General features: G+C 35.9%; 1 protein-coding gene and 1 long non-coding RNA gene across 6 annotated transcripts in view; one reads left to right on the forward strand and one right to left on the reverse strand.

Moving 5' to 3' along the window:
- The window catches only part of LOC309615469, a 270174-nt gene that overhangs the window by 89328 nt on the left and 166771 nt on the right, over positions 1–14075 (forward strand). The window lies entirely within an intron of this gene.
- UBL3 (ubiquitin like 3) overlaps positions 572–14075 on the reverse strand; it is a 69893-nt gene continuing 56389 nt past the window's right edge. For both annotated transcript variants that reach the window (XM_082365145.1, XM_082365144.1), the window contains 4 exons: positions 13288–13396; positions 8160–8246; positions 4213–4290; positions 572–3504 (listed from right to left, as the gene is read on the reverse strand). In XM_082365145.1, the coding sequence (XP_082221271.1) occupies positions 3452–3504; positions 4213–4290; positions 8160–8246; positions 13288–13396 (327 nt within the window). In that variant the 3' untranslated portion in view covers positions 572–3451. The remainder of the gene's footprint in view (positions 3505–4212; positions 4291–8159; positions 8247–13287; positions 13397–14075) is intronic.

The raw sequence follows: 14075 nt of genomic DNA on the forward strand, positions 1-14075 counted from the left end.
CGTCTATTTACTTTTGTCCACGGACTCTTTCGGAAGCCAGTCCCCGCCCCGCCCCCCGGTCTGTGAAAGGGCTTCACACATGCTGTATTCTTCCGAAGAAAGCGCACCAAGCGCTCGGCGGGGTTCCGCTGCGGGGAGCCGCAGCCAACCGCCTGCTGCCCACGTCCGAGAAGCCCACTCTGCCAGGTCAGGGAAACCGTGCCTAGGAGACGGCCAGCGACCTGCAGTTTTGTTTCAACCACAAGGTACAGGTTGCACACCCTTCTTCAAGCCCTCCTCCCACCCCCAGTCACTCTGTTTGGCTAACCAGTGGCTATATTACAAAATAGTAATGGGAAAAAAATAAAAGAAATGCCTGCAACAGTTACCAGTAAGGATGGTGTGAAGGCACACAAAATTTTGGTTGATCACTTCTCTTTGATTTCGGTAATATAGAAGAAAAAAAGGCTGACATAATGCTGATTTTACTGAAGAATGTAATAAAATAAATGGAAGGAAAAAAGAGAAAAATAGTAGAGACAAAGAATATTTCTACACCAAAATTATGAAGTCATTTAAAAGAAGGGAAATATTCTACAACAGATGAAGAAAGTTTTAATTTCTTTTCACATTAAACATTGTTCACCACAGTCAGGTAACAGAAATTATTGTAACATTGGTCAAAATGACATAAAACTAAGGATAGATGTTTGTTATGAGAAAAACCTCATGTAATGTGAATGATGATGTTAAATACTATATTTCTCATGACAAGATACAACTTATCTTGAAGAGGAACCAAATAAGTCCGATCAAGGAGACATGCTGAGGTTTTAATAAAGAAGAAAAGCTTTGCCTTTTCCAGAATACTTCAAGTCTAGGACAATTTAGGTAAAAGACATGAGTTAACTAGCAAGTGCTGGGCAGGGTCACAGGCCTGTAGCTCAGGTTTTATTTACAGGACTGGACCGCTGCGGCTCTCGCCTTTCAGCAAGCAAGCTGTTTGTGGCAGAGGGACCTTCAATGGGGTATGATCGATCAAGTTTAACCGGCAGGCAGTCCAAGGAACTATTTTCAAAGGGATGGTTGAGTATTTTCACGTATACACTATTAAGGCATCTAAATTTTTGGTGTTTCCTGTATATAATTTTACTGCAGTTTTCAAGTTCTTCTTTTCATCTTGCACAGCAATGATGTCAGGTGCTGAGTGACGCAATTCTCTACTGACGAACCACTTTATCCATTTTGCAAACTCTAAATTGAGGTCTTGTGAAGGGAAATTTGTAATGTGGGAACACACAGAAAAATATATTAAAAACCAATAGAGAATACGGTTAACCATCATAAAATTTCAATCACAATTAAATGTAGTCTTTAACTTCGGAGAAACAGAAGAATAATTAGAATTAAAATAGGTATTAAAAATAATTACCAGTAGTTTGTATTAGGAAAGAATACAGCCATAAATGGCTTAATTGCCCAATTAAGTAACTACCAGATTCTTCTTTAGTCCACACTAAGAGAATTCACATGTGAGCTAGTCAACAAAGCGTATAAATATCCAACATGTCTTGAATAGAACATCTTAGTGATAACAGGGCCTATACATAGTTCTACCCATTGTCGTGACTGTGCACAAATTAACCAGGTTAAATATCAGAGATACACTGGGATTCCTCCCAAACCTAACAGTGGAATATTAAACAAATTTTTAAAAGATTCAGAAATAAAAACTGAACAATTTTAACATGGATGAGACAGTGCTTAAACAATTATCAACCTAATCAAGACCTTTAAAATTACCACCAAAATGCACTACAATATTTTTTTTTATTCAGTTTACAGAAAGAATCTATAAGTACAGGTTGCAGAAGGAAAATGTTTAGTGCTATTTACATTCATTTTAAAACTCTGCTCTATACAAATTTAATTCTGATCAGTATGAACAATATTTTCGTAGATCTACTGCATATAAAGCCTTTTCGTCAAAGCATTAACAATGAATAAAATAACCTGATTACCTTTAAACAAAGCTGACCGTTTGAAACGATTTACACTTACTATTTGTAAGGGCCGTGGACACTCATTTCAGTACAGAACATAACGTCAGCCTGCAACTTCATTTTTATAAAGGCTAAAGTTATTTATATGGAGCATTGTTCTATATACTACATGCCAATCTATATTTAAGTTCTATAGTTAGGTATTTTATAAGTTTTTTATTAAATATATTCTACATGTATTTGTAATTTCATCCAGGAAGAATTTCTTCCCAGTGAAAAAATATAAAATCTTTTATATTTTTTACAGGTTTAGATGAAACTAGCTCATGCTTTAGTGCTGTGCAAATTGTTTTTAGCATATCAATTTTTAAATTATTGGTACAAAACAAAAAAATGGCATCCCTAATCAAGTGTGCCTTGAAAATCAGCTTTTGATTTTAATACGATTGCAAGCACTAATATCCAATGCAAACTACATAAAGAAACAAAATTAGTCCTATGGAGAATTTTTTAATTTTAAGAATTCATCTGAGGTCTCTAATGAGTAACTGTGACACTGGACACAGAGATGAGCAATAATTATGGAAAAATTCAATTTGCTGATATTCAAATACACAAAAGTGATGAATAAATGAGGTTTTCTAACATTTCTGTGCAATCACGGAGGTCTACAAGTGACTGGAATTTACCCCCGCGTTGAGGCTAGGACGCGAGCTCTCACCCCTCTTGTGCTATGTGAACAAGCCCTCAGTCACTGTCTGACTAGACTGCACATGTTAAAGGAAAAACAACTAGTTTCATCAGCCCTCTGCTGAGTAATTTCAACAAGAGGCACATTTTGTTTTTTCACTTGTTGCAGTGAGAACAGTTGCACTCAGCGTAGGATTCTGTGCCAGTGCAGCCGCCATGGCTGACTTTGGTAGAATTTACCCAACATTTTAGTTTCTTTTCCATTTTTTACTCTCAAGTTGGCCCAGTAATTAACTTCATTCATTGCTGAGTGTCTTCTAGTGTGGATTTGTATATATGAGTATACTTCTAGGTACCATGAACCATGTTATAAATTCTGCTGATGAAGAAAATAACTGTCAATCTTTTGTAGTGCACACTGTATTTGGAACACTTGATTTTGTTAGTTCTGGTGATGAAAATTTTTGTGGCAGCAAAATCGTTTCTGCTATGAAAGATAACTTGTTAACTTTTCCCCCAAGATTGACTTGCATTCAAAAATCAATACATTTTAAAACTGCTCAACATAAACAAAAATACTAGAAATAAAAAATCATAGTGAAAAATGTTCTTGGTTCTTTTTACTTTCGTGAGAAAAGATGACAGTGCTCAAGTGACAGTTCAGGTCCATGTATTTACAGGCAGACCCTTCCTAAAGGTTCTGAAGCGACGCTGGGTCTCCTCCGGCCCAGCAGCATGAAAGACAAAGACTACATCACACCACACCTGGCAGACAGTGTTTACAGGATTACACAGCAATTACTCTCTCCAGTCTTTTCGCGATTCCTCTGACCTAGGGAAAAAGAAGAGAAGCCTTGTTTATAAAAATGCATGGGGAAAGGGGCGTAATAAGAAACAGGATTTTTCCGTTTAATGTTTGCATTTTTTTTAATTAAAAAGCTATAGTAAATACGCTTTTAATTTTAGCCTGTTTCCAAAATGTCTGGTTATTTGCTTACTAACAAGCTCCATTCATAAACTATGAATAGAGTTTCTGGTGACTAGTTCTTAGTTAGGTCTTAGCAATCATCCACAAAGTCCCTTTCCCTCTCCACTGAGACGCAGCTCCAGGATGGATGGTGGCATGACCACCTCATCCTGCGCTGTCCTCCGAAAGCCTTCCCGGAAGCAGAAGGCTTCCACAGGGCAAGCAGTGTCTAGGCCAGATGGCTGAGGGGGTGGGGTGATACCTGTCTTCACCCCCAAAACAGAGGCCCCCCAGAGGTTTCTAACATATACGCCCACTTATCTACCCATACACCCTAGAGATTCCACAGTCCGGCCCCTCCCTCTCCTCTACCACAAACCAAGATACACACACACTCACACACATAAACACAGAGGAAAATCAAGGGACACACTGATTTGGTTTGACTGCTAAGAACTAGTCACCATAAACTATGAAAACTTCTTTCCCTCAGAATTTCCAAGAAAAACTGAGCCATTTTTGAATGCCTGTCTCTGTGGCTCAAGTGAGAAACTTCTCTAGTGCATGGCTTACCTTGAGAGTTTGGCTCTGGCAATGTCTCTCTGGCCACCAAATGCATCACTGTTGTTTTGCCAAAAGGAAGTTTTAATGCTATGTGAAAAGTAGAAGACAACTTGTTACATATACACCAACCTGTTGAAATCACTAACCAAAACTGAAACCATTTTAAAAATTGATTGCTTTCTGTATGACTTCCTCAACAGATGGCACTTCTTACCAGATAGAGCATCTCTTACAAAATGAAATTAGGTTAATATTATCAGAAACAATTTTTATAATTCAGAAATTATTTAGCTATGGCTATCAGCTTGACACATATATACATGTTGTTTAAGGAAGGGGACAAGAGAAAATGCATAACTGGTTAATATTGGATAATCTTTAAAGGAGAGAAGGAATTTCAAAAAATTTTTAAAGAATACTTTTTCTAAATTAGGGGGAAGTTTAGATTAAGAGACATTTGTTTCTAAACCTAATTATGTTTAGTCACATAATAAAATTCCTGCACCAAACAGGCCACTATAATGTAGAAATAGAAGAAATGACAAACATAATTTTAAACATAATAATAATATAATAATTTTATTATTTTTAACCTTATATTCTTCAATTAGAAAATAATTTTCTTAAAAAGGTTACTTTAAAAGAATCACTGTCTTGGCATTATTAGTAATCACTGTTTTCTAATCAAGCCTTTAAAAGGTTTTTCTCATTTGTAAGTAATAATTTGTATCATGAAATATTTCAGACACAGACTAACATAACGCACCCATGTATCCACGAACCGCTTACACAAAAGCGTCATATGGTAAATCCCTTTGTCACTCTGTGTATAAAATTAGAAGCAGCCGGTAGCTCTAACACCTGGAGTCGTTCCCATAGCTGTGACGTTTTAGTTCTGACATGTCAAGCTACTCTGTTCACCACAAACGTAAGGCGGGCTCAGCTCACCACTCAGCAAGCACGGCCCTCCTGCTGCTTGCTCGTTAAACCTGCTCTATAGGATGATGGCTAAAAAGAGCCCTAATTATCTTCAGTATTCCTAATAGTTCATGTCGTCAAGGTGAGTTTCCGTCTTATTTAAAGCTAGCCAGCCACTACTTGGTCTGTTCTCTTAATTTCCGAAGTTAAAATGAAGCATCATGGCCCCAAAATACACACTAGGCTGAAAAAAAAGGAGGGCCTTTATTGGATAATCTCCTAGGCCTGATTTAACACTGACATGCAAACAGGACTTTATATTATTAACATTTCACTAAATGTATTGGGAAAGCCTGACTGAATTTAAAATGTCCACATACCAAGCTGTGTTCCACTCTCACACCACCTTCTTGACCCCAGTACGCCAGACCTGGGTTACAAGTGCACCCTGCTACTTACTGACTGTAAGGCGAGTTGTGAGAGTTCTGTTGTCCCCTCCCTACGCCTCAGCTTCCTCCACCTAAACTGGAGATAGTAATTCCGTCACCTGCCCCCTACCGCTGTATTGATGAAAAGAAACAATCCAAGGAAAGTGCTTACCTCAGGGCCTGGCACAAAAAAGCATTCCATAAATATTACCATGACCATCATCTTTTTGAGCAGCAAGAAAAATAGATCTCAGAGAACAGGTAAGTGAACTGAGATGTAAGTCTGGAGAAATGTTGGACAGGCCTAGAAAGCTGCTGAGGGGCTTACTGTTTGAAGCTACAAATTTGATTGACGGGGACTTAGTTTTCTTCTCCATCTGAATTTTAACTAGAAATTGTAGATATTGATACTAAGAGAAGGTAAAGGAAGAGGGATACAAGAGCCAAGATGCTTTCTCTCCTTCACTGTGCTGCTTCTGCTTTCTACTGAGACACTGTACAGTATCCAGGACAGAGGTTCTCACCCTTTACGTAAAAATTACCAGGGATGGCAAATCGGTAGTAGCTCGGGAGACGGGGAGGGGGAGAGGGGGCATGCAGAAATCTGCATTTAAAAATAAGTATCCGATGCCCACAGGGTTATACATACAGAGCAAGTCTCAAGCCGTGCAAAGCAAGCCTAGGCCTCCTCCACACTAGCCATTCAATTACGTGACCCTGTGTGCCGCCTCCTCACTATGCACATTCACGAATACAGGGAGACAAAGAAAAACACTGACCAAAAAGCCACAAATAGTTCAAAGTTATTACCCAGATTTACTGATCAACTTAAAGGGTCTAGGTTATATTCCTATGCTCTTTGTCTAAATCACTAAGACCAGAGATGGTTTGGTTTTGAAAAGATTAACAGCAACATAGAATGACAGTAATAACATAAGTCAATCTGTTAATCGGTCAAAAACAAATTCCAAAAAAAAGTCAATAGTTTGATTTTAACACAAATTCTATTATCTTTAATATGAAGTTGGAACTTTGGGGCCACAACAGAGAGGTAATTAAAGAATTAAGTTGATAAGAAATTGCTCATGTAGATCAATACTCAAAAGGGAAATGGAGTCTCAAGACTCATTCGTGGAGTCAATAGATTAATTCAATCAACACTGACCCATCAACACTACAAGAGCTTATGTGAGGCACAGACAATCAAAAAAAGCTAAAATATGGTCCCATCCTTAATGAATGTAAAATATAGCCATGGACAACACATTAAGAATTGGTCCATGTAACTACACAGAGAGCTATAAAGAAATAATAATAACAATAACTACAAACCAAAAAAGCTACATTTTAAACGGCAGATACCTCTCAGGAGATAGCAGCACTTTTTAGACCAGTGTTATCACTGCCTCCAAAACTTGGCTGTGTGTAAAATTACACACTGAAACACTCCATCTACTTGATATTGTCATAATAATCATTTGCATTCATCTACTCCAAGTCACATAGTATTTTAACAGTGAATTTTATGTGTTTCTACTATGTAATACCAGAGCACCTTGAAGGAAGAGATTCTTTTTCAACCCTGTATCTTTAATTGTTCAGCAGTGTTGGCACATAAGAAATAAATACATGCTGAATAAATGAATGAATGAACGAAAATATTCTACCTTTAAGGAAGAACAGATTAAACATTTCGATTATTAGGTTTAGAGGAAAAAAGTCATGACTATATGTAAAGAAAGATATATTACAGTAGATCACTTCCTTTGCCTACAAATTTCTAATTCTCATAATATATTTGACATACTTGTACTTAAATAAAAACAAATCCCGCTGATGGTAGAGAATGTCCCCCCAGAAGGGGGCACTATCGAGCTACATTTCCCCATTCACATATAAAGAGCAGTAATAGCTAACAATTAAAGTGTTTACTATGTGCCAAGCACTGTTCTATGTGCCTTGAATATATAAACTAATTCAACCCTCCCAACCTGTGAGGTAGGCACCATGGCTATCCTAATTTACCGATGAGGAACCTAGGACAGAAAGTAGTGAAGCAACTTGCTCAAGGTTACAGAGCCAGCAGGTAGTGGAGCTAAGATACAACTTAGACAATCTGGCTCTAAAATCTGCTCTTTCAGTCACTACACTACACTGTTTCTCTAATGTTACTCACTTACCTTTATTCCTGCATGATTAGCAATTACATCAGTTAGAGTCAAACTGAAAACATACCTTCAGTATTCTATTTGAAAATCCATTACCATAAACTAACTTTTCCTAGTTTGTGTGTCTCGCTTTAACTTAAAAATATTACATCTAAATTATATTATCCAGAAGTACACTTAAATTCCATTTATAAAATATAGGTATGGACTCCCATCTATAATAGCTTAGAGTTTATTCTACAAGGCAGTAAACACTTAATCATAGTGCTAAAATTAAATGAAATACAAAATGTAAAGAAGTAGACATATCAAAAATTAGGCAAAATTCACAGAGTTGGAAATTATATATTTTTAGTAAAATCAGACATTAGCATTTAAACAAACAAATGAATAATGCTGCCATGAGACAGGCATTAAATCCCATTACAAAGGTAACTATTACCTCCTAATGTGACATTTCCATGTAGAAATCGTCCTTGATAAATAAGGCGTAGAATATTTGGACTGCTGACCTGCTCTTCTTCCCAGTCTGGAAAGAACCAGGGAATTGTTAGGTGCATTTCAACATAAAATTAAGGTATTAGTGCATTGTTCTAAAATTCGGCTCCAAATCAGATAGAATACATCAGAGAAGACGCTTGGAGCTTCCTAATAATTGGAACAGTCACTACCCACGCAATCACTGTTCTTGCTATTCTCATTAAATAGCAAGAGCTGCTTAAGACTAGTTTTTGCTTCTTAAAGAACACTAAAATGTGCCAAAATATGGTCCTGAAGTTTAAGAATTAAAACAAATGAGTTGGGGAAAATCTAATCCTAGTTTAAAAAATGTCAGTTGAAAATGTTAATAACCAGTAATTAACAGAAAATATTATAATATTACCGATATTTGTACCTTTTAAAATATATATTTGAGGCTGGAAACAATAGGTTTAACAAAGATTTTTAAAAGAATTAATATATTGATATAGAGCATAACAAAAAATTATACCTCAATAACTGGAAAACAAACATTTAAAAAAACAGAACAACAAAAAAATTAACAGTGTTTACTTTTGGGTAATGTTGATAACTTTACTGTTTTTTTTGAAGCCAATTGATAAACATTACAGAAGACACAACTTTAGTTCACTTTACCCAAAATTCTCAGTATAAACTTGAAAAATAACAGATATTAGAAGGTGCTATATAAGTATGAAAGCTAGGATAATGTACAAAGAAAATCAAAAGACAAACTGGTAGGTAGAACGAATAACAGAATATTTCATTTTAGTGTATAACTTACATTATAGTAAAATATGGAATATGATTCTGTTAAACTAATGGTTTGAGAACACTGGTATCATGACAAGGTATGGGGTTAGTAATTTTCACTAGCTTGTAGATACAGAATTTGAAGCTCTGATTTTGAAAGATTCGAGAATTTCATCATCCTCTTCCTCAAGAATTCTAGTATCAGGTGTTTGTTTCCTATTGAAGCTCCTGTTTTCAGGAGATGGTAGCTGTCAACACACAGACTAGTTTAAAATAGCCTGACGAGCGAGGGACAGAAGAGAAAGGAGGTAAGTAGAGCACTTTTCTTCTTGCCTTTTTTTGAGTGTTCACAACGATGAATATGAATTTGACAAAACCAGTGCCTGTCAGTGACTCAGCACAACAGGAATGGGTAAGGAGAAGTGAAACCCATTCACTCTCCCCAGGCCCCCGTCCCATCCCTCCCCCTGGGGTGTCTCTGTTGCCTTCTGACTCCAGGGCTCCCAGGTCCCTCTTCTCCAGAAGAAAGAGTAAGTTGTCAGCTGTTAACACTTTCGTATGGATTACTTTGAATACATCACACCCAAAATTATTGTTTAATAGAATATTTCTTTTTTTTTCCCTTTAGCCTTATTCATTTTATTCTGTCATGATAATTTCTACCTAATCTAATTTTACATGGGTCAAATTGTATTTTGTGTTAAATGTCCTCAATGTCAAAATGCCAGGGTTAAAATATTCTATAATTTTTCTTTTTAAAATAATTTTCATTCAATTTATTCAAACTAAAAAAAAACATTTACCCATCTCTCCCCTCCCCCCGCCTTGTGCAACCACCAATCTGCTCTCTGTTATCTATGAGCTTGGCTTTTTTTTTTTTTTTAAGATTCTACATATAAGAGATATCATCCAGTATTCATCTTTCTCTCTCTGACTTATCTCACTTTGCATAATTGCCCTCCAGGCCCATCCATGTTGTTGCAAATGGCAAGATTTCACTCTTTTTTTAATGGCTGAGTAATATTCCATTGTGTATGTGTGTGTCTCTCACAATTTCATCATCCATTCATCCACTGATGGAAACTCAGGTTGTTTCCATACCTTGGCTATTGTAAATAAAGCTGCAATGGGCATAGGGGTGCATATATCATTTCGAATTAAGTGTTTTCATTTTCTTCAGATAAATACCTAGAAGCGGAATTGCTAGACCATATAGTAGTTCTATTTTTCATTTTTTGAGGAATCGCCATACTGTTTTCCAAAGTGGCCGCACCAGTTTACATTCCCACCACTGTGGCTGGGAATGTACATTGGCCTCCTTTTCTCCACATCGTCACCAACACTTGTTATTCCTTGTCTTTTTGGTAACAGTCATTCTAACAGGTGTGAGGTAACATGTTGTTATGGTTTTGATTTGCATTTCCCAGATGATTAATGATGTTGAGCATCTTTTCTCGTGCGTGTTGCCCATCTGTGTGCCTTCTTTGGAAAAATGTCTGTTCAGGTCTCCTGCCCATTTTAAAACTGGATTGTTTGTTTTTTTGCTGTTGAGTTATATGAGTTCCTTGTATATTTTAGATATTAGACCCTTATCAGATATATGAATATTTCTGGTCAAGATATAAAGACAAATGACAGTAATTGTCTAATTTACACAGAAAAAAATTCTAAAAATGTTTAAAGTTTTTTTTTGAGATGCAGAAACTTGACACCACATATTTCTTTATCCTACACAGAGTGTCATGATTCTCATGTGCTTCTGTGGTTTAATATGCTATCTTCCTTTCCCTCTCAGAGGATCTGAAATTTAAAGAGACCTGTAGAAGAACAATGCTTACAGGAGGAATTTCAGCTACTAGCAACATATATTTAGTGGGTTATTTTTTGGAACTCTGACCCAATAACACTATGTGCCTGACTATTCCATCTATTAACAATATTCCACTAAGCTGCACAAGAATATACCCAAGGAAAGCAATCCCTTCCAAAAATATATTGCACAAAGTACTTCCTTCTACTGATTTAATATTCACTACACTTTTATTATTAGCACCAATAAATATTTACATTTGCTGACCTTTAGTGCATTAAGTGATACAAAGTAGACCTAGATTTTTAAATATTTTATATAAAATAAAAATTATTTATTTTTATTCCCTGCAGTGTCTAAAATTGCTGAGTAGAACTGGCAAACTCAGGAAAAGATTGGGTTCAAAAACTTTTTCTATGAAAATAAGTAACGTAGAATTGATACAGTCAATTCCCAATACTGGTAGATGGTTTGGGAAACTATGTTACAGACCTGCACCTGAATCTCACATTTGTTTACCATTAGTCAGGATACTTTAAGGAACTGAAACTAATTTTAATGTCTAAGTCAAACGGTTACAAAGGTGAAATTATTTTCCTTTACCTCAAGTTATGGCATAACCCTTGTAGCCAGGGTTGTAGTGCCCTTTTCTACAACATGCCCACAGATGTCAAAAGCCTATCTTCACCCTCCACCCCACAAAAGTCACAAAAGGCGTCTTTACACTTAGTACAACATCACCACCACACAGGTATTTAAAAACGCTTTCCATACTCTTACTTATCTACCCTGCCTGGCTATGAAGAAAACCCCGTATTCTAAGAGCCCAAGTTTAGTTTACTCCAGCTCTTCTGAAATTCCTTCTTATCTATGACCTCTAGCTTCAGTCTCTTCCTGATTTAGGAGCTAGTGTTGACTTGTTCCTTGGTTATCAGTGAGAAGAAAGATCCAGTCATTTGAAAGTGTTTGTCTAAAGCAGTATTTCTTAAACTCAGGTCTACGAATCCACAAAGACAGGTTCTTAGGGTCTCAAAGTCCTCTTCAATAAGTTCTAGACTGTGTTTTCATTTTAATGATAATCTGCAAGAGATTATCTAGATAATTCAAATAATTACCTTACAACCAAGTACAGCCTTGGGATTTTAGTACCCACGTATGCATTTTAAGTTTATGATTGTACTGGTGCCAAGCAGTACTTCTTTGTCAAGAGGTTAACAAGAAAAGAACAGAGGTTGACTTAATACATAAACGATGCATTCTTGTTAAGTGAAGGTTGAATGACAATTTGGTACACTGTGTGAATGAAGGTTTTGTGGTGAATCTGCAGATAACTGCCTTCTCATACAGCAAGTAGTAGCAGAGGCATGCCACACTCAACAGTACCATATTCATGGTGCAAGCAGTGAGTCAGTTTTAGCAAAAGTATATCATGTGGCACATTAAAGTTGTTAATTTGAACATTACTGGTTTTAGAGTTATATTTGCATTTTCTTTGTAGATCTGTTTTAGTTTTATGGTTGTATACAAGTTAATAAGGATAAAGAGTTAATTGAGTTATATGTCTCTATCCTTAAAAATAAACATTATAACAAAAACAATTTAAGTCAGCATTAGGGAATCTACAAGAATTTTCTTCCTGTGAAGAGTTCCATATATTTTTTTAGGTTGAGAAACACTGATCTAATTGATTCATTTTGTATACGCTGTGTTCTTTGTTAAAACAAGTCTTGTGATTTAAAAGTACAAATTGCTTTGGTAGTAAAATTAAGTGAAATCAGCTGAAACAGTCATATCACTACGGTACATGCCATTAAAAGGGTCAAGATGACTTGGGTTAAGTTCAAAGGAAGAACATAAGCTAAAGACTCACTTGAGGATGGCAAGACAGTCTTATTACATAGAAAAGAACCAGAGAAAGGAATACCACATACACACACCCCCGCCCCCATGCCCAAATTTTGTTTGTCATGGATACTGGCTTGAAAATGCAATGTATAAATGGATTTTATACCTTCTTGACCTTGTAGTAGTTCAGAGAACACAGGAAGTGACATGAATTAGAAATTAACTTTGTGTCAAGCTCAATTTAAAATAGGCTATGTATAGAATAGACCAAAGAGAATGTATTATAATTTGTTAAAGACAGTTTTTCTTTCCTTTTATTTGTGTTTTGGTATAAATAGGGTTACTGATATGAAAGTGTGTATGTGTGTGTGTTAGCTACCTTGTGTATTTTTTTTAAAAATAATTTTCTTCTATCAGTACATTAAAACAGCTCTAAAGCCAACCAGGGCCTTGATGCACTGGCTCTGTTATCATCCTGCAGTGAGGGAGCTGAAAAGCAAAACCCAGGAAGGATGCAGCAACCCCCTTAACTTTAAGCCTTATACCCTCAATCATTTGTTTGTTCTCTTTTATTTACTTACAACTTTTTCAAAATGTTTATGAAACAAGGTAGGGCATGAAGAATTACATTATTCATTCCCAAGAGAAAAATACCACTCACCCATTGGCCAATTGTCATACACATGCTTTGCAATGTCCGAAGCAGAATCATTAGGAGAAAACAGGAACTCTTTTGTTTTCCCACTTACCAAGATGAGGCGCAAGTTTATCTGAAAGAAGACAATGATTCTTTTAATATAAATCTTGAAATTTTTAAAATAAAATAATGACTCATACTCTTTTCATTTCAATAACATTCTCAGTTATTACTAATGCCATTTTCTGGTTTTTATTTACTTAAATTATAAAAAGATTCTTTTTAAAGAATGAGAATTTGAGACATGATTTTATTTCCATTATTTAATATATACGTGTGTGTGTGGGGGGGGGTAATTTACCATAATAAACGAACAAAGGAAAACCAAAATTCATTATACTTTTATACTTAACTACTCCAGCAATGCTCAGAATTGGACTTTTACAGGTTATCAGTATAACTATAAAATACACATTTTCCATTGAAAAGCTAATAGAAGTGGTTACCCTGCAGATCACATCACTAAACAGGAAAAATATTTACTTGCTAATCTGCTTCTTAGAAAAAAGAGACAAGAATTATACACAACTTTTTATCCTATAAAAAATTTTCAAACCTAAACAAATTAACCAGAAACTATAATTTTAAAGAACTTTATTAGAGTTAATAGAGGATTCAATAATAGTAGTTACTTTAATCCCAATTACATGATCATTCATTTCTGTGGGAAGGGGTGGAGGCGCTATGTGTGACAAAGAACAACAGATTCACCCTCACCGGAAAACCTAAAATGGACGAGATCCACTGGATTT

Source organism: Balaenoptera borealis (assembly GCF_965194805.1).
Source record: "Balaenoptera borealis genome assembly, chromosome: 18".
Lineage (NCBI taxonomy): Eukaryota > Metazoa > Chordata > Mammalia > Artiodactyla > Balaenopteridae > Balaenoptera > Balaenoptera borealis.